This window comes from Muntiacus reevesi, chromosome 10 (genome assembly GCF_963930625.1).
Source record: "Muntiacus reevesi chromosome 10, mMunRee1.1, whole genome shotgun sequence".
Lineage (NCBI taxonomy): Eukaryota > Metazoa > Chordata > Mammalia > Artiodactyla > Cervidae > Muntiacus > Muntiacus reevesi.
This window is the reverse complement of record NC_089258.1, coordinates 29,664,732-29,691,056: the sequence shown is the minus strand read 5'-3', so window position 1 is coordinate 29,691,056 and position 26,325 is coordinate 29,664,732. Positions and strand designations below refer to the sequence as shown.

The following is a 26,325-nucleotide window of genomic DNA, read 5'->3' as shown; positions in this document are numbered from 1 at the left end:
CACAGAATGAGTTAGTTAAAAGAGGGTAGGACGTGGTGGGGGGCCTAAATTGAGGGAGTAGAGCCTGGAGGTTGATCTGAGTTGGAGAGAAACCTGTGGTTGTGCTTCTTGAAGCAGTTCTTAGGAGCAGGTGGTTGGATGGGGGTGAGCTAAAAGTTAAAAGTGTACCTGGGAAGCAGAGACAGGGAGTCCTCAGCCCTCTGTCCCAAGTGCTGAGTAAGGCCTGAAGTGAAGTGAAAGTCGGCCATGTGACCGGGCAGCTTGCCCTCTCTTTGACTTTTCTATCTCATAGTTCACAATGGTTTGGTTTTGTGAGCCCAACCAGGGCTGCATGTGATTTGAAAAAAAAAAAAAGGAGTCTTGATGCTTTCTAGACAGCTTGAAAATTTGAGCTGCTGCTGCTGAGAAATATAGATGGGAGAGATACGGATGGGCAAGGTAGAGAGAAAAGTGAGTTTAAGCAAATCTACATTTTGGAGAGCCGACAGTTCATGCATTTAAGATCCAGTTTTTGAGCCTCTGCCACGTAGTGGTAGGCACTTTCATGTGTGTTATTTCATTCTCAGAATAGTCATGTGAAGTCAGAGGGATGGATTTCATAGGTGGGAAGATTTCGAGATTGATCTGTTCATTCAGTAAATGGTACTTACTCAATAGACCTATCAGCAGTTGAAGGCCCTTTGTGATCAAGACCTTCACTAAAGATTTTAAAATGTTTTCCTCCAGTATGTTGTGGAGGAACATTTTTAGTTTAATTTTTTTTTTTATTAGAAATTGATTTTAGTTATTAGGGAGAAAAAATAGAAGAATATCAGGGTTGGACTACCCACACATGGTTCCCCCAGACACCCCTGAATTCCTGTCATCTAGAAATCTTAGTCACCTCTCTTTTATCCTTATACCTGTTCATTTATTTCCAAGTCCTATCCCGTTTTCCTTTGTAGTGTCTTCAGCACCCGTGTTTTCCTTTGTTACCACATTATCCTTCCCATTCAGTTTCTATTCCCCTTACTTTGGGGTTCCTTCAGTCTCTTAGCTCTTCTCTTCTCCTAGTACTCCATCCTACCTGCAAGTGAAATACTAAGCATTTATAATATGGGCAATTGTAAAAAAACAGTTTCAAATATTGTATTGACTTAGTGATTTTCTAAACACCAGGGGAAAAAAAATCATCTATTGCACCAGACTCAGATATATCTCAGTCCTTAGGGTCCTGGTCATCTTCGCTTGGTGTAGGGCTGTCAAGATAAATTTAAAAAGCTTGCCTTCCTGCTCCACCACTTTTCTTTGCTGGGAGTGTTTTAGGTGTTCCTCTCCCCTTTAGTTCAGAATTGTTAGAACATTTGAAGACATTTACAGTTTTTGCGGTGGTAATGGATTTGTTTTCTCCATGGCCTCTGATTGCATTGTTTCCATTTTACTTCATAAAGAAGCATAAAGTGGAAAGAACAGTGGCTGAAAGATAGGAGTGTAAATTCTAAAGTGGACTCTGTCAGTAGCTTGCCTTGTGACTTTGAACAAACCAGGATCCATCTCTGGGCTACTCAACCCTAGTTGTGTGAAGTGTTTTATCTTGAATGATGTCTAATTATCATCCTAATTTTAGAGAGCTTGAAGAATCTGCTCAAGGAATTCCTAGGTGGTGTTAGTAGTAAAGAACCCGCTTGCCAATGCAGGAGACACAAGGGACATGGGTTTGATCCACGGGTTGGGAAGATCCCCTGGAGGAGGACGTGGCAACCTATTCCAGTATTCTTGCCTGGAGAATACTGGAATGGACGGAGCAGCCTGGTGGGCTACAGTCCATGGGGTCGCAAAAAATTGAACATGATTGAAGTGGCTTAGCACGCATGCAGGGTTCCTGGATTTTTGGTTTAACAGATCCTAAGAGTTTGGTAGTACTGCCAGCAAGGCTCTTTGGGATTGTAGATTAGCCAGCCGGCCAGGCCTACTCCATTCCACTTCTAGGTGTGTTTTGCTTGCCTGGCAACAGTAAGGAGGAAAGTTTTCCAGTGCTTAGGTTCTTTCTCACATAAAGACTTTGATTATAAAATATTCTTGACTCTTAAGTTGCCACATCATGAGGAGAACAGAGTTTGCAAATTATAATAAAATGGTTTTAAAGGAGATTGAAATATCTGAAACAATGATCTGATTAGGGCTATGATTTAATCATGCATGCATGCGTGCATGTTAAGTCGCTTCAGTTGTGTCCGACTCTTGAGTTTCCTTTAAAAAATTTGAAGTATGCGATCTCTCATTTTTTTCCTTGCTGTGCAAGTGATAATAATTCCTTAGGAATACAGCTAAGAAACAAAAACTTGTTAGAGACTGGTTGAAAAGTATCGTAGGCTTAAAATCTGAAAGCACGTCCTCTGTGATCCTCTGGTTTAGCTTCTCACTGAGGGCGCATTCTCCTCCTTGGTCTTCCGCATCAGCTTTTGCTCAAACTTCTAGTAATAGTAGCTTATTACCTTTTTAGATTTGTTGTTGTTCCATCGCTCAGTTGTGTCCAACTCTTTGCAGCCCCATGGACTGCAGCACCAGGCTTCCCTGTCCTTCACCATCTCCCGGAGCTTGCTCAAACTCATGTCCATGGAGTCGATGATGCCATCTAACCATCTCAATCTCTGTTGCCCCCTTCTCCTCCTGCTCTCAAATCAGTTTATTAGAAAAATTCATCATATTAAGCTGAAATATGTTGCTTCCTAATTTCCACCTGTGATTTCTGCTCTCAGAACTATAGAAAATTGTCTGTTGCCTCTTTCAGATGACATTTCCCCAGCTATTCGAAGATAGCTGTTGAATCTTATTATTTCCTTCTCTTTCCTAAGCTGAACAGTCCCCCCCCACTTCGCACCTGTATCTCCTATATTGTAATTTCCATTTCTTTTTGCACTCTGAATTTTATTGCCCAGGTGGTTTGATAGTGCAAGCCACTGAAACACTTTCCCTAATGTACTTTTATTAATAGGCATTCACACCAGTTATACTTCTGACGAGCTATTCTCTTTCCATTCTGTATTTATATAGCTGAGTTTTGAACCTAAAAGCAAAACTTTGCATTCCTCTCTGTTAAATTTAATCTTACTCAGTTAGCCCATTGTTCTAGTTTCAGAATATCTTCTTGAATCATTTATATTCACTATTCCCAACTTTGTGTAATCCACAAATTCAACTAATACACCTAGTCTTTCATCTAAATTGCTGAGTGCATGTTTAAAAAACAGGGCTGATTATGCTCGTGTCACATACCTCTGAAGACTATCCATTTGCCGAGGATAATTTTTATTTATTTATTTATTTAATTTGTTTTTTATTTTTTCTGAGGATCATTTTTAAAGAAAATTTCAGCAATTTGTAGTCAGCAAAATCAACTGTTTTTATTTTCCCTTGTGAATACTGGAGCAGCTTTTCCTCTTTATTTTTCTGGCACTACCCTTTTCTCTCCTTATTGTTAAGAAAGTAGATTCTGGACCCAGATCCCCAGGTTCTAATCTTGACCCACTTTTTAGGTGTGTTACGTAGGGCAAGTCACTTCTTTGAAGTCTCAATTTCTTTCATCTCTAAAATGAGAATGATAGCAGTACTAATTTCCTGGGGTTATATGGGTTAAGTGAGTTCATGTATATAATGTGTTAATATAGAGCAAGGCCTAGCCCATGGTAAGTGCTATATAAGTGTATTGTTGTTACACACAGATTTTGTTCTGAGCTCTACCAGCCTATCTCAAAATTCTCTAAATTCCCAGGGTTAAATCTGTGTGGTCGTACAAGCTTGAACTTTTTTGAGGCAGCTGTTAGGCTCACTTCCCATGTGCTCATACATCTGGGATTTTAGATCTCTTTAATATTTCATCTTACTAGTTGCTTGAAGAAGAATATTTTAATGTCCTTTTCGTTATAAAAGAATTAGTGCTTATTAAACACAACTGGGAAATTACCGAAAAAGGAAAAACAAAATCTTATCACCTAAATACAACTTATTAGTACATTTCCTTCCCCCCACCATGAAATAGATATAATCCTGTCCTATGTGTTTATTGTATTTTGCTTTTTCCTTAATAATATCTTAGGAATATTCTAAGTTATGTAGTCTTTATTTTAAAAAGCCTGCTTTAATGATTGCATAACATTTTATTGAGTGAATCATTCAGAGTTAACCACGTCCCAGTTATTGAAATTTTAGGTTATTTATTTTTCAAGGCCCTAAATTAGACTATGATGAGGTTCTTTACATTTTACCCTTTTTCAGAGCTTATCATTATTTAATAAGGTCCCAAAACTGAATTCTCAAGTCTGAAGCTGTAAACATATTTTAGACCTGAAGAGTATTTTGACAGAGATGATCAAAATAAAGTAGGTGGTTTTTTTCTCTTTTGTAGTAACCATATCAGTTCATTTTTCTTCATTCTTTGGGTTACAGCTTAAAGTCCTTTTTGTTTTGTTTTAATTTGTCTATATTTTTTTCAAGGTTCAGGTGATGTTAATAAAATGTTGGTGCTCCCGTTTGTTCTAGCTTATGTATTCTTTCCATCTTTTGTGTGTGTTCTATTAAAATATGAGGTTATTTGAGAGTTTCTGTGTCAGCTGCATTGATGGTTTGTGAGTACTTAGAGTCATTTAGTTCTAGTGTAGGCAAAAACTGAGGAGGGGGCTCTGGTTTACCTGTTCTGTTCTCACATCTTCCTGTTTCTTCCTCTGGTAATATTTTTTTCAGCTATATTTCCTCAACTGTGTGTAACTCTGGACTAGGTTTTAATCATCTGTTACCTAAGGTTATTTCAGCAGGGTCACACTTCAGCTGCCTGCCTTCTTTTTAGCTTTCAAAAAGTTCTTTTAGTGGTAACGAGGATATTTTCATAGGTTGTAATTGAATCTTTTAGCCTGCTTCTTTTTTGAAAGCTTCCTTTCTTTCTCTCTTTTTTGGCCATTGTGTGAGGCTTTCAGGGCCTTTGTTCCCCAACCAGGGATCGAACCCAGCTCTCCTACCGCCGTTCCCTTCCAGGGGTGGAAGTGTGGAGGTCTAACCACTGGACTGTCAAGGGGATTCCCACTTGTTTCTTCTTTTCTTTTGTAAATATTAATCTATAGAGAAAACTTTTAAGAATTCCACAAGGTGAAGCTCTTAATTTAAATCCATGGCTTAAAAATTGAGTATCTTAAGTGTCTTTATGCATGCTGTAGCTTTTGAACTTAAATGAAACTATATTTATGTATTTTTTGTTAAAGATATTTAATATCACTGCATGGGGTTTTAATAATAACATTAAACAAACCTGTTTATTTCAAAACTTGATTTTGAAGGAAGAGGGAGAGAACCTATGCCCTCTTCTGTTAGCACCGCCAGCGGTCATCCACGTTGTTCCCACAGCTCTCATGCTATGTAGAGGCTTGCAAGTTTTGTGTAATTGTATGTTTATTTCACATGTATATATTTTACAGCTGTGTCTGTATTTCATTTATTTAAGATCTGGACCTTGGTAGTTGGCTATGTGTTGGCTGTTTCATTCAAGTGGAACGCAAGCACCGAACGCTACTTGAGAGCAATGTCAATTCCTGTCTGGATTATATTGCTTTTTCATTTAGGTGGGTCTGTTTTTTTTTCCCTAAGAAAGTCTAGCTGAAGGTCAGCAGTGGCTGACCGTGTGAATCAAAGCGAATTTTTTGAAGTTTTACGTGTTGCATTTAAAATTCTTTAGTCATTTGAAAATGTTCTGGCTTAAACAGTCATTAATCTTGAATGAAAATGTTATACTTTAAGATATCTACTTTTAATTATATGGAATGTCCATTTTCAAAAAGTTCTTTTAAGAATAAATATTGATATATCTTAAAAAGTAGAACACACGTGGACTATCCTGGCCGTTTCTGAGTGTCTTACTTAAGGAAGATATAGATAAGCAGTAAAAATGATAAGAGGTGCTCAAAATCATGTGAGAGGAACTATTAAGGGAACCAAAGATGTTTACTCTCCATAAGAGCAGAGCACCGGGGCTACAGGGGAGGGGAGAGGTGGAGATGGAACGATATCAAATATGGAAACCTGTTTCACGTATTTGAAGGATTCTGTGAAAGAGCAGTTTAAACAGATCTCTCTAACCATTTGGGGCAAGTGTCAGAGCAAGGAGTAGCTTCAGAGAGACCCAACTGTTTAACATAAAGGATGATCAGTGTCAGAGCTGTTCAAAGTAATGAGTTTCCCTGTTATTTGAGACTCTTCACTGTTAGCTGAGAGGCTGCTAGGATGTTGTAGAGTGATTTTTCAGGGACTGATTTATCTTTAAATCAGTCCTTAAATTTATCTTTAAAACTTGATGGAAACATCAAGTTCTAATTTAAAAATAAAATTCAGTAACCTAGAGTCGTAGATAGCCTATTAGAAGTAGTTTTTAGAGCTGCTTATTGTTAGGAAAAAAACTAGAGTTGATTAGAAGTATGTCTTTGCTCAGAATCTGATAAGGAACAAAGCATAACTTTCTAGCTTGCTGACTTGGAATGTTAAAGGAATTTCTCAGCAAGATCCCCTTATATCTGTTGGGATTCATTTTGAGTTTGGGGAAGGTAGAGGAGGGAGACTGGCAGGTAGGTTCCTAAGGCTCTAGACCAGCTCAGGGAAATGCAAATAGCTTTTGATCCTTGGCCACCTGTTAGGTTGCATTAAAGCTTTTTGCCATGCTCCTGTGGGCCATTCCACTCTTTCTTGAGAGGTAGAATTCACACCCAGCTATTTTCAGGAGTGCAAGTCAGACACCATGGCTTAAGGTTCTGTGCCTGATGCAGGTCCTTCTGGCGTTACATGTGGGGCTTGATGGTCCTAAACCCTGAATATGCTTTAGAATGGACTTGATTCCTCAGGAAACATGCCCTTTAAAGGTAGACTGGCTCATCCTCATTCTTTAGAGCGGGGCTGGATTTCCTGAGAGGAGCCCTGAATTGAGGTTTCAGCTGGTGGCCTTAAAAAAATTTTTTTTTTCCCTGTGAAACAATTTTCTTATTCACATATTTTGCCAAATTGTTCTGTCAGTCTACTAAACTGAGTCTTTAAAGGCAGGTGCTAGGTTTTTATTTCACTAAACATGTTGATTCTTAATAATTTGCAGCATCCTTGGCTGGCTCATGGAGAATTCCAGTATTCCTGGTTATTGTTTTCCTGATGTCTGTGGGCACCCTCTATGAAAAACAGAATGGAAAGGAGTCTTCTGGTAAGAAATAGGGCATACTGTTATTATTATTCTTAAGAAGTATTTGGGAGAGTAACTTTATTTTAAAAACATGCTGTGATGAACTGCTTTATTTCGGTGGTGTTTTCTGAACAGAAAATAAATTTGTTTAAAATATTTTAGATAGTTAAACCATGTCCCAACCCCCCTTTTTGCATTTTTAATTGAGGGTTTAATTCATGTAACATAAAAGTTAGCCATTTTAAAGTGGCATTTAATACAATCACAGTGCTGTGCAGTCATTGCTTCCTTCTCATTCATTTTCATCATCCCACAGGGAAGCCCTGTGCCATTAAGCAGCTAGCCATAAAGTTGGGTTATTTATTTGAGATTTTTTCTTTTTTTTTTGGCTGTAAACTGCCGTCTTAGAAGTGCTTTTGTATCCCATAAGATTTGATGTGTTGTATTTCCATTTTCTTTGAATCAAGATACTGTTTGGTTTATTCTTTGATACATTGGTTAACCAGAAATATGTCATTTAATTTCCACATGTTGTGTTCTAGCTAACAAACCAATGCCAGATCCAAGGTTATGAATATTTACAGTCCCTGTAGATCTTGTATCCTGCAACTTCGCTGAATCTGTTTATTAGCTTGAATAGTTTTTGTGACTTCTTTAGGATTTTGCACATGTAGGGTCGTTTCTCTGCATAGTTTTACTTCTTTTCTAATTTGGATGCCTTTTATTCTTATCTTGGCCTCATTGCTGTGGCTACAACTCCCACTGCAATGTCGAATATACCATCTTGTTTTAAAGATTATTTTTGAGATACCCTGCAAGTGACCTTTGTCTAGACTAGTTTGTTAAAGATACTAATCACAGGGCTATTTGTGGCACTTTGGTGTATTTGTGCAGTTACTTTATAGAAGTTTTTAAAATTAAATCACCCTTTACTATTTTATTTGATAGTTGAATAATGTCTGACAATTGTAAAACATCCTTTGTTCATAAATATTTGTTTGGAATTTTATAACTACCTGAGACAAAGAAATTTTACTTACCTCTGTGACAGCGGGAAATAGGAAAGATTCTATTTTATTTTATATCTTGTTGTCTAAGTTTTCTTTTTTCAACCTGCCTTCCTGTGATTATCTGTTAAGGTAAACTTCCTGTTTTGGCAACTACTATAGAAAGTTTGGTGGTTTCCACTTGTTCCTCTGGTCAGCGTAGTCTCCTTTTTTCTCCTTTCCCCTAGTCGTGATTCAGACAGCTCTGCTTAACCCCATGACAGTTATTTCCTTCTTTTTTTTTTCCTTCTGCCTTTGTTTTTTTTTTTTTTTTTCAGTTGAGGTATATTTGAAATGTATCATTATATTAGTTTTAGGTGTACAATAATGGCTCCATGTTTGTGTATATCACCACACTGAATCTAGTTAACATCTGTCACCTTACATAGTTACCAAAATTTTTTTTTGTGATGAGGACTTTTAAGACCTACTCTCTTAGCAACTTTCAAATCTCCAGTAAGGTAGATTAACTTTAGTTAGTTAAGATTAGCAATAGTCACTGTGCTGCACATTATATCTCCGTGACTTATTTATTTCATAAGTGGAAGTTGGTACCTTTTGACTCCCGTCACTCATTTTTCCCACCCCCTACCTACAGTTCTGGCAGCCCCCAGTCTGTCCTCTGTATCTATGAACTTGCTGTTTGTTTTCAAATTCTACATATAAGTGAGGTCACACAGTGTTTGTTTTTCTCTAACTCATTTCACTTAGCATAGTGCCCTCAAGGTTCATCCATGTTGTTGCAACTAACAAGATTTCATTCTTTGTTATAGCTGAATAATATTCCTCTGTGTGTGTGTGTATCACATTTTCTGTCTTTCTTTTCATTAGTGGACCCTCAAGCTGTTTCTGTATCTTGGCTCTTCTAAATAATGCCGCAGCGAACATGGGGGTGCATGTCTTTTCGAGTTAGCATTCTTATTTTCTTCAGATATATACCCTAAAGTGAAATTTCTGGATCATATGATAGTTCTGTTTTTACTATTTTGAGTACAGTTTTGTCCCTTTGACTGCTTTTCTCCAGGGCTAAGTAAGTGTTTCATTGCAATTATATGAATAAGGTAGGTCTAACCAAGGGTTTCAGATAGGTTTTCTCTGGGATGTAAATTCTAGTCAGCTGGTGATGGCAGCCTCGGGAGCTGTGAGCACAGGGTTTGTAAGACCCAAGTTTTGAGCTCGGGAAAATAGACTATTTGTGTGATTATTATTCTTCCCCATAAATCTAGGCAGTTGTGTGCCAGTACAGAAACCAGATTTCTGGGATTCGTATCCTAGCCTGTTACAAGAAAGGAAATCACAGATGCAGAAAAATGTTGAGAGCAGATTTGGAAATGTCGGTTTTCCTTGTTTTGTTCACTCATTCCAGCCTAATCATGAATAGGTTATTCTTGATTTAGAATCCTTTTATGGACTTCTAGTGTAGATAATCCTCATCATAAAATACAGTTTGCCTAACTTTTTTTTTTTTTAATTTCTGTGTATTTTTTCCCTCTTGCCCCCTGAACCGTGTGTTTTTAGGCATCGAGCTCAGGCCATGTCGGGACCACCTTCCCTGTTTCACAGCCCCGTCCTCCTGTAGGTGTCACTGTGATGTAGTGAGGCGCGGGGTGCCTCGGCGTCCTGCCTGCCTGTGCGTCTGTTCCTGCTCCTGTCCCGCTGTAGGGCTTGCTCTTGTATCCTCGTCCCCTGTGTAAGCGTTTTTCTCTGTGTCTTCTGAGCTCTGAATCTTGTGCTGCTTTACAACCTGTGGTTCGCTGGATTCACAGAATTAATCCTTTAGATGTCACCAGACTTCAAAGCATGAATTTGTTTAGGGCCCAGTGGAAACAGTGTCAGACTTTATTTTTGGGGGGCTCCAAAATCACTGCAGATGGTGACTGCAGCCATAAAATTAAAAGACGCTTACTCCTTGGAAGGAAAGTTATGACCAACCTAGATAACATATTTAAAAGCAGAGACTCCATCAAAAAAAAAAAAAAAAAAAAAGCAGAGACATTCCTTTGCCAACAGAGGTCCATCTAGTCAAGGCTATGATTTTTCCAGTAGTCATGTATGGATGTGAGAGTTGGACGGTGAAGAAAGCTGAACGCTGAAGAATTGATGCTTTTGAACTGTGGTGTTGGAGAAGACTCTTGAGAGTCTCTTGGACTGCAAGGAGATCCAACCAGTCCATCCTGAAGGAGATCAGTCCTGGGTGTTCATTGGAAGGACTGATGTTGGAAACTCCAGTACTTTGGCCACCTCATGCGAAGAGTTGACTCATTGGAAAAGACCCTGATGCTGGGAAGGATTGGGGGCAGGAGGAGAAGGGGAAGACAGAGGATGAGAAGGCTGGATGGCATCACCGACTCGATGGACATGGGTTTGGGTAGACTCCGGGAGTTGGTGATGGACAGGGAAACCTGGTGTGTTGCGATACATGGGGTTACAAAGATTCAGACACGACTGAGCAACTGAACTGAACTGAACAGATCCAGAAAACTCTTCTTATGGATCATTTCTGGCTTAGTTTCAGTGGTTCTTTCTGAACCCAGGGGCCCTACTCAAAGCTTTTTTTCTTAGACCTTGGGGGTGCTTACTTGATATTTCTTGGAACCCCAGGATAGCGTAGGGAAAAAATGTTAAGTGTCTATCGTACTTTCCAGTGTACTATCTTTTTTAATCCACAAACAAAACAACCCCCCTCCCCAACCTTACAAAAGAAGTATCTACATTTTTTCGGGTGAAGACATTTAAAAATAGGTTAACTGACTTGCCCATAGTCCGACAGGCGACCCCTGGAGCTAAAATTTGAACCCAGTTCCTTGGCTCTCACCAATCCCAGTGTTCTTTCACCTTTGACAGTCATCAGCCAACCTGAGAAAGTATCGACTGATAACAGCGCTTACCTCTCTCTCCCCCAGCTGTAATTGTCCATTCCTTTTGTCTTCATGTTGGCCCCGTGGCTCACCACTAGTATAGCACCTAGCTTCTCTGCCTCTGGGGTCTCTGAAGTCTTACTTGGCAGAGCCTGGAATCCAGCTTTGGTGTATTCCCTGGGCCTGGGAGAAAAGAGGAGCATGAGCAGTATTGTCTCCCATGGCTGAGGCCCTGTTAGCTCTTAAAACCTGCCATCTCTTTTAATTTTCTTAGTACTCCAGTGTGATTAGTATTATATTTGTGGGACTTCCCTGGTGGTCCAGTGGTTAAGAATCTGCCTTGTAATGCAGGGGTTGCGAGTTCAATCACTGGTCACGGAACTAAGATCCTACATCCTGTGGGGTAGCTAAGCCCATGCCCTGCGAGTAGAGCCTGTGAGCCCAAAGAAAAGATCCCTCGTGATCCAACAAAGATCCTGTGGGCTGCAACTAAGACCTGATGCGGCCAAATAAGTAAATAAATACAGTTTTTAAAAAGTATGCTTGTTTTACTGGAGAAGGAAATGGCAACCCACTCCAGTATTCTTGCCTGGAGAATCCCATGGACAGAGGAGCCTGGCAGGCTACAGTTCATGGGGTCGCAAGAGTCGGACATGACTTAGTGACTAAACCACCCCCACCATACTTGTTTTACAGATGAAGAAAGTTGGCCATTTACTATGAATATGAGAAGTGCTTCTTCAGCAGCTAGGCAGACAAGCCTAAGATGTATCTTTAATACTTGGATGCCCAGGATGAGATATACAGGCAGTTACACCTGGGCCTGCTCCTCCTGGAATTGCTCATTGTTTGTGAATGACCAGAAATAATCTTGATAAGGAAGCCTTCCTTGTCGCCTTGTTTGGTATAGCATGTGATATGAAGAAACAAGTTTTGTCCAGTTAAGCCCAAATTGGCCAAAGAAAAAGAGCAAACTAAATTTTCTTACTGCTTATTTGTCCTTCCTCAATTCAGTTACATAGACCTGGAGATACTCCTAGTGGTCCATATCCAAGCCCTTATTACAGTGAAGTGGTGCTAGAAGCCATTGAGGAGGAGATGTATTTTCCACACTTGTGATGGAAACAGAAGCCGTCTTCAAGGGGAACTTTGTTTACATGCTGGGAAGAGTTTACTTGATATAAAGGGCCTCCTTCCAGTAAGCATCTTTGGAGGTATTCCCAGAAACTTCAGCTAGCCCTGTGAAAGAGAACAAATTAGATCAAGTTTCTCCTTATTTAGACTGGCTTCCAAATATATTTCCCTCTATTATTAAAAAAAGCAGTTATTCTGCCCATTGTTGATTTAGCCATATCTACAGATATCTGAACATGTGATGTTTTTCTTATATACCAGACTATGAGTTTCTGTCCCCTGATGCTAGGCTGCTAATGTGGGTGGCCTGCTTATTTAGATTTGTGTGGATTCCTGCCCTTTGGGCCTCCAGTTAATACTGACCCAGCCCCTGGGTGGACTGACACTTGAAACCTTGGATGCTGTTTCCTTTCTTTGTTTATAGTCCTTGGGTCTCAAGATTATGTTCCCTCCCTCTGTGTGCCTATTTTTAGCTGGGGCTTTTTTCCCAGTATCATGACTGCCTAGATTCTCAGTCCTGGCATTCTTCTGTCTAGTTATTCAATTCTGTGCCCAAACCCTTCGGGGTTTTGAAGTGCAGAAGGATATTACTAGACAAAAGTCATTTAAGTACATATCTATTTGATGAGTAAGAGCAGTTGCCAAATCTTACATCCATAACTTTCAAATCTGTTGATTTTCTCTGTGTGCTATTCTTTTTGTTCCTTTGTGAAGTTTTAGGCATTCTGAAACTTTGTGGAGTCATTTATGTATTAACTAAAATGATTCTGCATTGTTTTCATTAACTTTGCTAAGATTTATTAAATATTTATTGTATATTTTAGTGACATCAGCGAGTTGAAGAAAGAGTTTTTAAGCCATAGTTGTGAGGATTTAATCTGTTGGTCTTAACTTTTCCTCAAGCTTTTTAGTGCCGATTGTATGTAAGATGTTTTGTACAACTCAGTGTGGAGACTTAAAAATGTAAGGATAAAACTTAGGGAAATGGCTGTCAATAAAGCAGAAAGGGAATGAGAGGTACAGGCAAATACTATAGGAGTGCTGGTGGCTTTGCTTGTAGTTTATCCTGTTAAAGCCAACAGCTTTGATACGGATGATGGTGACGACAGTATCATTTATTGAGCCAATTTCTGTTAAGTCCTGCCTACCAGGCATTGCTCTAAGCATTTTTGTTCTAAGCATGAATTGTTTCAGTTAATTCTCACATGAGCTAGAAATTTATATAGGCTGCATTTGACACTTGAAGAGACTCAGACACCGAGATCTTAAGTAACCTGCCTGTTGTCCTCTGACAAGTAAGGAGTAGACCTGAGATTTGAACCTGGACAGTCTTGTGTCCTCATCTGCGATCCCAGTCACTGAGTCGTCCTGCCTCTGTGCATAGTCGGTATGAGCCCTTCCCTCCTCTGCTCCCGTTTTCCTCCTGCATCCTCCTGTCTCTCCACTCTTATCATTGGACCCTGTGTTTCGTCCTCATTAGACTTCTTGGAGTTCTCTGAACAATACGCTCTGCTTGTTCTTGCCTTTGTGTCTTTACACTTGGCTTTTTTTTTCTGTCTTCCAGGAAAACTTTTCTACCTCTGTCCTCTAAGAGACCAGCTTCTTCATTTCTCCACAAGATAAACTTGTTCTGTCATCTTTGTCTGGCTAACTTATGTAGATGGATTTCAAGGGTGGCATCTTTTACCATTCTTGTCAGATAGTCCCTTTGGAAACTCTTCCCTGGCCTCCCAAGCGGGGGTTAGGTTTCTCTCCGTGATGCTCCCCCAAATATTCTACGTTTCCATCTGCCTTAGCTCTTAACATGCTGAATCATAACTGGTAGCTTAGTGTGGGGCTGAGCTTGAGACTGCAGTCTTAGTTCTCATCCCAGCAGGTAGCCTAGTCACCTGTTCGGTGAGTGAATGCTTGTTGGGGTTGTTTAGGTGCTGAGTCAGGTACAGCTCTTTGTGACCCCGTGGACTGAAGGCCCGCCAGGCTCCTCCATCCATGGGATTTCCCAGGCAAGAATACTGGAGTGGGCTGCCATTTCCTTCTCCAGGGGGATCTTCCCTACCCAGGGCTCAAACCTGTATCTCCTGCATTGGCAGATGGATTCTTTACCACTGACCCACTTGGGAAGGCGGCTGAATGCTTAGTGGGAGTTGAGAGGTATATACTGATGTACAAATGCCAGAATGGGGTGGGATCTTTCAGCTTAACTAAAAGCCAGTATTTGAGGAACTGTAAAATGATCTTGTCGTTTTGGAGCTACCTAACCATCAAGGGACTTCTCAGTCTGTCAAAGATGAGTCAGCACTTCATCTTTTTCGCTTGTGAAAAGGAAGGTATAGTAATTGAGGACCCAGGATTAGTCTTTAGTCTTCTGAGAGAATTCTTCGAGTTTTGACTGGAAGCATTTCTCCCTTTATTGTGCTGTCCCAGGCCATTAGTCATTAGGTATTCCCAACCTTTGCTTTTAAGTCGAGCCCAAGAAATCTCTTGTGGGCACCCGAGAATCTAAGACCTCTCTGGTCTCTGGTGCAATCAGTTTGTGTTAAAAATTTCTGTTTGACAGTCTGAAAAGCACTTTGGTATATCTAAAATCTCCACCCATTTCCCCCACATGTGGTCTGTCTGATCATAATCTGGAACCTTGGGGGATCATGGTTGAATCCTGAATTATTTCATCACCAAATTTGGTCATCATTGACTATCCCTTCTGTTATTATTTCATCACCAAATCTGGTCATTGTTGACTATCCCTTTATTATTTCATCACCAAATCTGATCATCGTTGACTATCCCTTTATTATTTCATCACCAAATCTGGTCATTGTTGGCTATCCCTTTATTATTTCATCACCAAATCTGGTCATCGTTGACTGTCCCTTGTGTCCTCAGTGTGGCTACTTTCCCAGCTTCTTCCCTGTTAACCCCTGCAGACCATGCTGTCGTCATGTCTTGCCTGCAGTGTTGCGGTAACGCCTCCTCCTGTACCTCCTCCTGGTCTCTTCTAATCTGTCCTTGATCAAACAGTAAGGACAATCTTTTTGTATCCCTAAAACTGATGTATTTATTTACAGAGTCAGGAGGTGTGGTCATAAAAGGGCAACGTAAGAGATCTTTGCAGTGATGAGACTTCTGTGTCTTGTATCCATGCTGACATTCTGTAGTAATGTGCTTCAGTTCTACAAGATACTTCCATGGTGGGGAAGGGGACACTGGATAAAAGGTACACAGGATCGATCTGTATTATTTCGAAGAACTTCATGTGATGTTACAATTATCTCAACAGTATTTCAATTAAAAAAAACTCTTCAGTGCTTTCCTACTCCTTTGGGATAAAGACTAAAGTCATTTAGTATGGTCATCTGTGACTTTCATCATCTGGCTTGCCACCTCTGTGTTCCAGACACACGGACCTTTCACTGTCTTTAACATGCCAGCTTCTTCACTTACAGCCTTCTTATTCTCTTCCTTCTATCTAAAAGATTATACTTTCCTTTGGTTAATTCCTCCTCATCTTTTGTATATCAGCTTCATTTTTATTTCTTAAAGAAAGGGTTTTCCTCATTTCCCAGACTAAGTCAGATTTCTTCAGTTAGGAACTCATAAAATACCCAGTATTTTTCCTTTATGGCAGTCGTCATAACTTGTATGCATTTGTTTATTTGTGTGGTCCTTTGATTCTTATCTGTCTATTTCACTAGACTCCACTGGGGCGGGGTCTGTATTTTTATTCTCAGCATTCAATACAGTGAGTAACGGAAACATGTAAGACATGAAACACGCTGTCTTTCTCTCTCAGCGCTTGTTCTCTTATTGGCATCAAAACAGCACTTTAGACCCCTATGCCAGGAGAATAGGTCCCAATCCAGATATCTAGTTTATGCTCTCTTCCCAGGTCACAACTTTGGATTTCTCTTGGTTTGTCTAAAAATAAGCCTCCTTCAGGTTACAAAGACATTTATTAGAGGAGGGATAGGATGTGATTGAGCTAGATGAGTGCTCTTGCTCGCAAGGGCTGAATGTACCAAAGAGCCGTCTCAGGTGTGGCCTGCTTACCTCTGGGAGGTGTCCAGCCTTGGATTTGTTGGGTATGTGAAGTTTATCCGGAGCTGAAATTCACTGACCTTCTGAAAGTCATGGCTCTTTTCATTGGCCTGGCAGAACTTTATGTTGTCACATTGAATATCAGCCTACTGAGAGGTCCCAGCTCTATGAATGTGGGCATATGTATGATTTGGTGACTATTCTTAGTCAGACAGTGGAATTCATGCCAACTAGTCTAAATAGAAAGAGGTATTGGTTAGCATAAAGGATTTGTACACACAGAATTTTTGGACAGATCAGACAGCTAAGCTTGGACCTGACATGCAGAAGCAATGCAACCAGGAGAAATGCTCAACAACACCCGAGGACCGTTTGAGCAGAAGTGCCACATAGTATTGCTGCTGCTCTTTGACACAGAGTCGGAAATCAGACGGCAGATCCTCTGGAACTTCTGCTAAGTTCCTGCAGGAAAACCATGTGTCTCCATGACTGTGTCTGACATGAGAGCTTCCAAATTACAGTGAGTCGCTTAGGGCTTCCAAGTCTGCACAAGTGTGCCTGCACTGGTATGCCGCTACGTCACAGGTGAAACAGTAGCTGCAAAGGAGTCCGGGAAGCCCAGTCTTTAGCTTTCCAGTCTCCAGGGTACGGGAAGGCACACTGGAAACAGGTGTTGGGCGAGCTGCTCTGTGTTGTCTGCATAGCAAATTAAAGGCTGACCGTTCCGGACAGACCTCATTGACCAGTGAATGTGGTTTTTGGATCTAGGCTAAACTTGGTTTACTTCCTGTTAGGTACTTAACACGAGAACCTAGATTGTGAAGCAGGGTGGTGATGATCTTCTAGATTCTCAGGTGGTAGATTTTGCCTGTGTTGAATTATGGACTTTATAGATATTCGCTTGACCCTCAAACCATGTCAGGGTTAGGGGCAGTGACTCCCCCATGCAGTCAGATACCTGTGAACTCCTATCTTTGCTTCAAAACAAAGTAATTGATAAGTGACTCACCCAAGGGCAGGAAGCTGAAACAGTTTGGGTAGAATCGGAATTCAGATCCTAGTTCCACCTGTGATCTCTCATTGAACAAAAGCTTTTCCCTATACTTAGTTAAAGATCTGTAAAATGAAAATACAAGTATTACAGTTATTAGGAAAAAATCCACATATATGCGGACCTGCACAGTTCAAACCCATGTAGGTCCAGGATTGACTGTATATAATTTTGTGCAATACCCATACATTTGCATATTCAGTCATGAAATGTTGTTATTGAAAACAAGTATGGGCTATTTTGGGCTTCCCATTGGCGCTAGTGGTAAAGAACTGCCTGCCAGTGCAGAAGACATAAGAGATGTGGGTTCGATCCCTGGGTCGGGAAGATCCCTTGGAGGAGGGCATGGCAACCCACTCCAGTATTCTTGCCTAGAGAGTCCCATGGATACAGGTAGCCTAGTGCGCTACAGTCCATAGGGTCGCAGAGAGTTGGACACGACTGAAGCGACTTACTATGCACATGGGCTATTCCATACTGTACTAGAGCTCATAATACAAAGGAAAGTAAGCCTGCATTCAAGAAGCTCATAGACTTGGTGTAACAGTGTTTTTCAACAGAGATGTGCATTAAAATAAACCTGTGAAGTTAAAATACAAGTGTGGCATTCCGTGTTTATATCTACTATCTTCCACATGCACCAGCATCAAGTTCCCAAATGAGAGAGAGAGGGAGTCCAGAAACTTGCATTTTTAGCAGACTTGACTGTTGATTTTTAAGCACTGTCTCTTGATGAAGAACCACTGTTCTAGTGGATCAGTAATAACCATTTTGTTTTATTGCTGTTGAAAAACCAAGGACTGTGTTTCAGTTTGCAAGTTATTTTCCTTTTTTTTTTATTGCCTTTAAAAAGTTTTATAACCGCATGCTTGTTTCACAGGAGCAGAGTTACCAGGACAAGTCATCTCCATGGCAGCTTCCACTCTAGCAACCTTGGCCATCTCCATCACAGGGTATGAATCGAGCTCTGAGGACCACACCTCTACCCAGCCTGCAGGTGACTGGTGTTGTGAGAATGCCGTCAGAATCCTTCTGGAAAATGGAATATTCATAGAATATAAAATTAGGAAAGACACTAGCATCACAAGATGCTACTTACTGGTCCTTCATTTTTCTTTCTGGTTCCTATATTTACACTTTTTTCCTTCTATCTTTGTTCTCACATATCACTTTTTTCATTCATTTAATTATTTATCTTCTTAGGTTTCTTACCTTAATTCTTCATTCTTTCCTTTTTGTTTTTTTTAAAGAACTTCTCTTATTTTTCTTTTGTTATTCTTTCTCACTGTCCTTTCATTTTATTTTCCTTTTCTTAAAGACCCATTTACCTTTGTCTGTATTTTCCCCTACTTAGTGCTTTTATTTGCCATTTCTTCTACAACTTGTCAGTTCTCCATTGTTCTCTTTTGCTCTCTTTATGTTGCATTTTTTGGTTATTGTTCCTTTTCTCCATCTTTCTTTTGATTTTTTATTTTCCATCTTCCAGTCATTCATTTCTCTGGCATTTTTTGCTTTTCTTCTCAAAGTTTGCTTTGCATGCCTTTTGCTGTTAGTATATTGACTGTTTCCCTTAACACAGAATCCTCTAATTATTTTGGACATAGAGCTCCTGTGAGATCCAGCTAGTAGTTTTATACCAGCTTTAAAGTCATATCATACTCACAGAATTCAGGAATGTAAAGGGCTTGTCTTTCTGTGCCAAGAGACCCATTACTGCCAGAGGTTTGAGAGTTAAGGAGCTGTTTTCATGAGCTCTCCTGGAAGAACTCACTTTAGAGAAGTCTTGAAAGAGGGGATCTGCTAAGAAGAAGGCATTTGGGGTAGTAGTTAAGCTTATTTTTCTTACACATTAAATTATGTTTTCAGAGTAAAGAGGGGATGATGTTTTGGTTATGAACTTACTATTCTTATGAATATCTGCCACATCCAGCAACACGAAGTTTCCAAATTAGGAAGACATTCATTCAGAGAGCAAACAGAAGCGTATTATAATTAGCTTGGTGTTTAGCCCCAAACCTCTGGGTAGAATGTTAGTTTTCATGAGATGGGCTGACTTAAACATGGTCCCAGTTACATCAGTAGTAAAAATGTACTCATAGCTAAGCATCATTTAAAAAAAAAAACCACTAAGGAAATTATAATAAAGCATTCACAGGGCTATTGTGGGGTTACTTATGAAAGTTATGAAATAACAGGGAAGGCATTCTTAGAGTAAAGATTTAATGAGTACCTTCTACATGTCAGGTAATATTTTTTTGCACTAGAAATTCAGTGGAGGGGCGAGCAAGACAGACTAGGTCTTATTTCTTCTGGAGTTGGCATTCAACTGAAGGGAGAAAGTGGGAAAGGTTCTGAATGGAAAATGATACAACTGTGTAAAATTCTATAAAGAAAATGGGGCAAAAAGGGTGTTGAAATTAGGGGTGTTCTTTTTTTTTTTTACCTAGACTTTAAGAAATAAGGTATACTTTTAACTTTTTTTTTATAGAAGGCAAGATATAGGTTTTAGGATCTTACTCATTTCCATCATTGTGATATATTCTGAGTAATAGTGAAATATGGCAGTAGTTTGCATTGTTAGAAAGCAGTGCCTTATGAAATAATTCAGTGTGATATCCTATATTTGAAGATTCCTCATTCACAGCAACCTGTTATTTTTTAATATTTCATTCTAAGAGAAAGATATGCTTCAAAACCCTGGGTTCTTGTAAGAGCAGCTGGTCCCATTTAGATAAAATGATGCTGAAAAGCCATATTGTTTCAGAGACACATATAAATACATCTACAATAAAGTTAAAAGAAAAGGAGTTTTTAAATAATTCTGTATGTTAATATTTATTGCTTTATATGGTTTGAGTAATTTTCATGGGCTAATTATAATTCTGTTACTTTGTCATGTGTTTTTCTTTAGTTTTTTTATATAAATGCTATATATATATACATATAAATAGAAATGATAAATATGTCATAAAAAACTTGAACAGTGTAAAATGTATAAAGTAAAAATAAACCATTTCTCATACTCAACCCTCTCAACGAACTTAATTTCCGTAGATGTAAACACTGTCAGTGTTAATTCTCCACACCTTTTTCATTACATTTGCAAGCATACATCATTCTCCACACCTTTTTTTGTTACATTTGCAAGCATCCATCCAGGTCTTATTTTCTTTTTTAACCCAGTGTAATCATGCTATCTTAGTACATCTTAAAGGCTTAAACCAGGCCTAGCTAATTGCTCTGTATTACTGTTTATTAATGTGGACCAATATGTGGGTGATTTTCTTTTTTGCTTTCCCTCCTCAGGGACAGAAACCATGGACAGAGGAGAACCCCCTGCATCACTGGCCTCAGCTTCTTCACCCGCCTCCCCTTCTCCCACCCTGGGCAGACAGAGACCTGAAGTTGGCACGTTTCTTAGGAAGAAGAAAACTAGTGACATCTACTTCGTGTCTCTCCTTTGGGCCATCGTCGGAGTCCAGATCTGGTCCAACCTGTGGATTGTACAGTTGCTGCCAGTGCCTATTGCAGGTAATTGGTTACTGATGATCTTGTCTTGCCTTTGAAGATTTTTTTAAATTTGTGGATTTTTTTTTTTTAATGTTTGAGATAATTTTACTATCTTTTTAAATAAAAAAGGGGAGTAGGCTGTGAATATGGTGGCCCCCACAAAGATTTTACAACTATAATTACCCTGGACTTATTCTCGAGACCATAGGAACTTTCTTCCTAGGATGTCTCCAGAGGTTTAAAAATGCTGATGAAGGAATTGTTGACCTGGCATGTAACACTGAGCTCATGGTTCAAAATAGTAAACAGTGAACTGTTAGATTAAAGGCCAGGGCTGAAGACACAGAGCTCCCTGGAGTAGGGAAATCATAGTGGCTGGGACCAATTATCTAGGGTCCAGACGTCAGGGCAGCCCTCACAGATTAGTAGCACTTCCTTCTAGTCCCTCCTCCTTCTTAGTTAGCTTTTAACAGAAGGTTTAACCCCTGTTTAAAGGGAAACCACAGTATCCCACCGCAGAGGGTTACCTTCATATTGTAGTTTGAGTAGTTCCTGCTGAAATCATGTAGTGTACAGCTGTTTGTAACAGCCCTGGTCTCTACGGAACCCTGGTGAAAGGTTCAGATGTGCAGAGCATCAAGAAGAGACATAGAAATACAAATGAAAATGTTACCCTGTGGGGGTATAAAATTATGATGTGTATGGAATACCTTCTGCTTATCTGGTCACTACACATCAAATATCTAAGGAAAAGAACAAAATTTGGCAAGAGCGGCTATAATAGCCAAAGAGACAAGGGCAGGTCAGAGGTTAGTATGCTTCATCCTAGAACGGTAGTGTGCGGGGCCAAGACTGTAGTCAGTGAAATCCTCATGATCAAGGTGTCTAACGTTTATGTGGGCTTTGAATCCCTGACCCCTTCAAGGATTCAGACTTCACAGAGAGGGTGGGAGATAGGTAGGTGGGGATTGTGTGGAAACTGTCCCAGTTCCATCAAGCTGGAATATTTTGAACTTTGTTCCTTCCCTCCTCCATTAAACAATAGCAAAAACAAACAAACAAACAAAAAAACCTATATATTTTAGCGCCAGCTTTACTGATTTAGGAAGGGTATGTGGAACTGAACCGTTTGTAATCTCTATCTCTCTTGTGTGTGTATTTCTCATCTTCCTCATAGTCTGGGTCCTCAAAAAGCTGGTTATTCACTTTGGCGTCGTGAACTTCCTGGAGAAGCGCTGCGCTGTGTGGTGGCAGGTGATAGAGCGCTTCCTGAAGGAGCGGCAGGAAGCCCTGGCCCCGTGGCCGATTATCGGGCTCGGAAAATTCTTGTTAAAAGTTGATAGCAAGGTATTGTATTTTCATAACTTGAGCTGCTTTCAAATGGAGTTTATTATGTATTTCATTGTCTAAAAGATTCCATTTTATGGTATATTAGTATTTACGTTGTACTTGCTGATAACACATTTAATGTCTAACTTTGCTGAAATTTAGAGTGATGGATGAGATAGATGTGGTTTGGATAAGTATTGTGTAAGTACTTTTACATCTTAAAAATGAGGGAAAAGGAGCACCTAGTTCAACTCTTAATTTTATAAGGACCAAATTGAAATCTAGAGGGGTTAAGTGACTTGCCTAAAATTATATAGCCAGGTGTAGCTCAGTGCAGTGAATAATTTTGGATAATTCTCATGTGTCAGATAGCATAAGTTTTAGGGAAAACCAGATGAATCCTGGAAAACTAGGTACAGAAACTCTATTTTAGTGGGGAGACAGCAATCCGTTAGAATTTAGAGGCTTTGCTAGATTCAGAAGAGATGGTTTAGAGCAGTCTCTGAATTCAAACTTTGTAGCAGATCCCAGTTCTGCTGCTTGTTAGCTCTGTGACCTTGGATGAGTTTTGTAACCTTTCTGTGCCAATGAATATAGAGTATAATAGCGAGTATGTCTCAGAGAATGGTAGTGAGGGTTCAGTGAGTTAATGCATGTTCAGTTCCTAGACTGGGATCGGTACACTGTAAGCGCTGTATAAGTGTTGAGCTGTTGTTATAGTTTGAGGGGAGAGGTGTGTCCAGGATACAGTGGTAGTAGCTGAGCAAGAAATGCCTCACTGTTGATGAGCAGTGGGAAAGGTGATACCAGAGCACATTTTGAGCACTGCTAGGAGTTTATTAGCGAGGCCTGGAAGAAGAGCGGGTAGATGGAGCGGTGTAGGGGCACAGAGACCCCCGCAGAGTGAGTTCTTAGGGAACGCGAAGAAAGTGGGATATGTGAAACGGCGATTAGTGGGAGGCAGAGCTGGAGAGTGAGGCAAGACTGGATCGAGAACGCCTTTTTGTAAGCTGGACTTGCTGGTGACTACTTTAACAGGTCCATCCAGGGCTGAAGGTTGAAAAACACTGTTGGATGAAGCAAATGTAGACAGAGACAAGAACAGTATCTGGAGTTCACGTGAGGGGGCGGAAGTCAAAGGAGGCGCAGGGGATACATATTTTTAATATATTGCCTGGTTGTCTTCCAGAAAGTTTGTCAGTTTTAGTTCCCACCTCAGCAGCATATGAGAATGCCCATTTCTTTGAGCTCTTGCCAGTACTGGATATTTTGGTATAACTGAAAGTCCATTTTAGTTTGTGAAAAGAAGTATCTTGGTGTTGTTTTAATTTGAAATTTTAAAAAATAACAGTTGAGTTGACCATTCTTTTATTTGCTTCTTGGCTGTTTATATTTTTTCTTTTTTAATTTGCCTATTGTGTGTGTGTGTGTGTGTGTGTGGCTGTTTATATTTTTTCTTTTTTAATTTGCCTATTTGTGTGTGTGTGTGTGTGTCTTTTGTGACCCTGATCTGTGGCTTCTGGGAATCTTAGTTCCCTGACCAGGGATTGAACCTGGGCCCTTGGCAGTGAAAGGACAGAGTTCTCACCACTGGACCACCAGGGAATTCCCTGCCTATTGTGTTCTTATTAATTTTTTTCAATTTTTTAAAATAAGAATCTAGGACTTCTCACAGATTTCAACATGTCGATCACATCTCCCTGACTAAAGTGAAGTTTTATCTTACTAGAGCAGATTTATCTCGTCAAGCTGTAAAGAGGGTGACTCTTACACCAGTTAATTTTTGTCTTACCACTGTCAGATGGCATAAAAACTGAATCTGTTTTCAGTGCTCCCATGTACTTGTATTGGGAACACTTCATTTAGGAAAACTGTACAGTTGTGTTGGTTGAAATTCCAGGGGCATCAAAAGTATTTGTTATGGGGTAGTCTTGTAAAAATTTGTCATTTTTATTCTAATTTATCTGTCAGTCTTGTGCTTCAGGAAGAGAGACAGTAAAATGAATAAGACTAGCATTTTCTGTTACATATGATATATATCAGAATAAATGGCTATCACAAATTGAATATTTGTTCAATTATAGTTAATGTCAAAATTATGTTTTATGCAGTATAATAATATATCTGGGGTCCTGCTTTGGGGAATAAATCTATTTTCCGTGTTTCTGTTTAATTTCAATTGATTGGGCCAGTGTTGAAATGATCCATCTGGAGAAGATTGTTTGAAGTATGTGTCTAAACATGTACTAGGTGTGCTTTAGGAATAACTCTGCAAAGAGCATGATTAATTTCATCATTCAGATGAAATTAAGCTTTTTAGTCTTTATGCTTTTTATACACTAATAATGCTTTAAATCCTATGTTTGCTGATTTTTATTTTATGTGACCATTAACTAGCATTAGTTATTATAGTGCTAAATATTGTGAGGTGTAGATGAGGTAATGTCTATGTGAAAAAACAGCAGGATATTACATACAGTAGAAGAATGCATGCCTGAAAAATTGGGAATGGAAGAAAATGCCCCTAATATGATCAGAATCTTAAATATGTCTGCTTTTTGACCAGGTGTTCACTGTTCCAAATGAGCACTGAAATGTTTTACTCTAGGAAATGTAAAATAAGTATTATTATAAAGCTGCAACTACAAAGTTCAATGAAAATGTAGTGTGTGAACAGGAATTAGTTTATATAGGAACTGAAAATCCTTTTAATGCATGGTATGTGAAAAATCTTAATTATAGCTTTGATCTTTGGAATTTGGTGTGAAAGTTTAAACCTGTAAGCATTCAGGTTATCTTTATGTACTTTTAATCATTGAATTTCGAAAGAAGTTTGTGGTTATCATCATTTCAATCGTGTGTCTTAAAGGAATACTACATTCACTTGATTTTGAAACTTTGTTAATGCATTTCAGTTTTTTTTCCAGTTTTTCCTTTGTCTGAGATGATTTCCTCCTCATGCTCTCAGTGACTCTCTTTTCTTTTCATACTGTTACTGCATTCTCTAATGATATGCCACTGTTCTTATCTTCTCTCTCACCTTACCCCTATCCTCAAGCTCTGGCACTGGCTAAATAAGAAGGTAAATGAACACCCAGATGTTGATTTTTACTATTGAATTCTGTAACTTCCCCCCCGTATCTCCGTTCTCACCCTGTTTCTGTTCATATGTCAGACTAAGTTTTTGTTTTTTAAAGTTCTAATTATAAGCTATGGAAGGTCGTGAAGCATTAATGTTGCCACAGTGCAGTTTGCTAAAAACTTAAAGCTATTTATCTAGGATGTGGATGGTATCTCCGTGCCTGAGAGTGGTGACGTTCTGTCTCGTGGTCCTGTTGTCCACTGTGACCTCCAGACCTTTTCAGCTCTATCATGTGGCCCAGCCTGACACTCTCGTCTCCTGTAATGTGTGAGAGCATTTTAGGCAAAAGTTACTGAAAAGCAAAGAGAGCTCTTTACGGCTACTTTTTCTATAAATAACACCATAGTTTTTTTAAAAAGACTTGTGAAATATTTGTATGATTCTCTTGGCCAATAGTGTTTTATGTTGTCTTTTTTTTAATAGCTAGTGTTTCACAATTTTATTTTTTATCTCTCAAAAAATGGTGTAGTCATGGCCCATGACATCTAGTTTTATGTATTTCCCAAAACATGAGGTTGTATCTATGGTAAATGCCTCACATGATTGGCATGGAATTTTCAGTAACTTAAATGAAGTCTAATCCAGATAGGTTAGGAGTACCATAGTACACGTGCAGTAGCTCTGAGAGTGTTATCGGATCCCTAGGCCAGATAGCAAAAGATGATATCGTTCATGTGTGTTGTCATTAAACACAATAAGACCTTAAAAATCTTCAGTGAAAATCTTACAGCAGGCCTTAAGAAAAATGTGTTACCTCTTAAAAATAGTTCAAAGTGAGGCTCTTGGGTATAAAGATTAGAGTTTCATTCTTTCTGTTGAAAGAGAATAGAGGGGAGACTTATTGACAGTGCTTATTACACTTTTAAACTTTGGATTGAAAATAAACAGTGTGTAAAATCAGCATACACACATAGCACCGTGATCACACACACACATACAAACACACATACACAAATGGTTGTGTGTACCTCCACTCTACAAAACAAATATGAGTAAATGAATTCAATCCTTGGCAAATGATAGTGCTGCAAAAATAA

The 26,325-nt window shown here is 39.3% G+C and overlaps 1 protein-coding gene across 2 annotated transcripts in view; it reads left to right on the top strand.

The window, feature by feature from the left end:
• The window catches only part of TMEM245 (transmembrane protein 245), a 79,364-nt gene that overhangs the window by 3,148 nt on the left and 49,891 nt on the right, over positions 1–26,325 (top strand). For both annotated transcript variants that reach the window (XM_065946430.1, XM_065946431.1), the window contains exons 2-6: positions 5,471–5,588; positions 7,103–7,204; positions 18,188–18,304; positions 20,614–20,838; positions 21,995–22,164. In XM_065946430.1, coding sequence (XP_065802502.1) covers positions 5,471–5,588; positions 7,103–7,204; positions 18,188–18,304; positions 20,614–20,838; positions 21,995–22,164 — 732 coding nt within the window. The remainder of the gene's footprint in view (positions 1–5,470; positions 5,589–7,102; positions 7,205–18,187; positions 18,305–20,613; positions 20,839–21,994; positions 22,165–26,325) is intronic.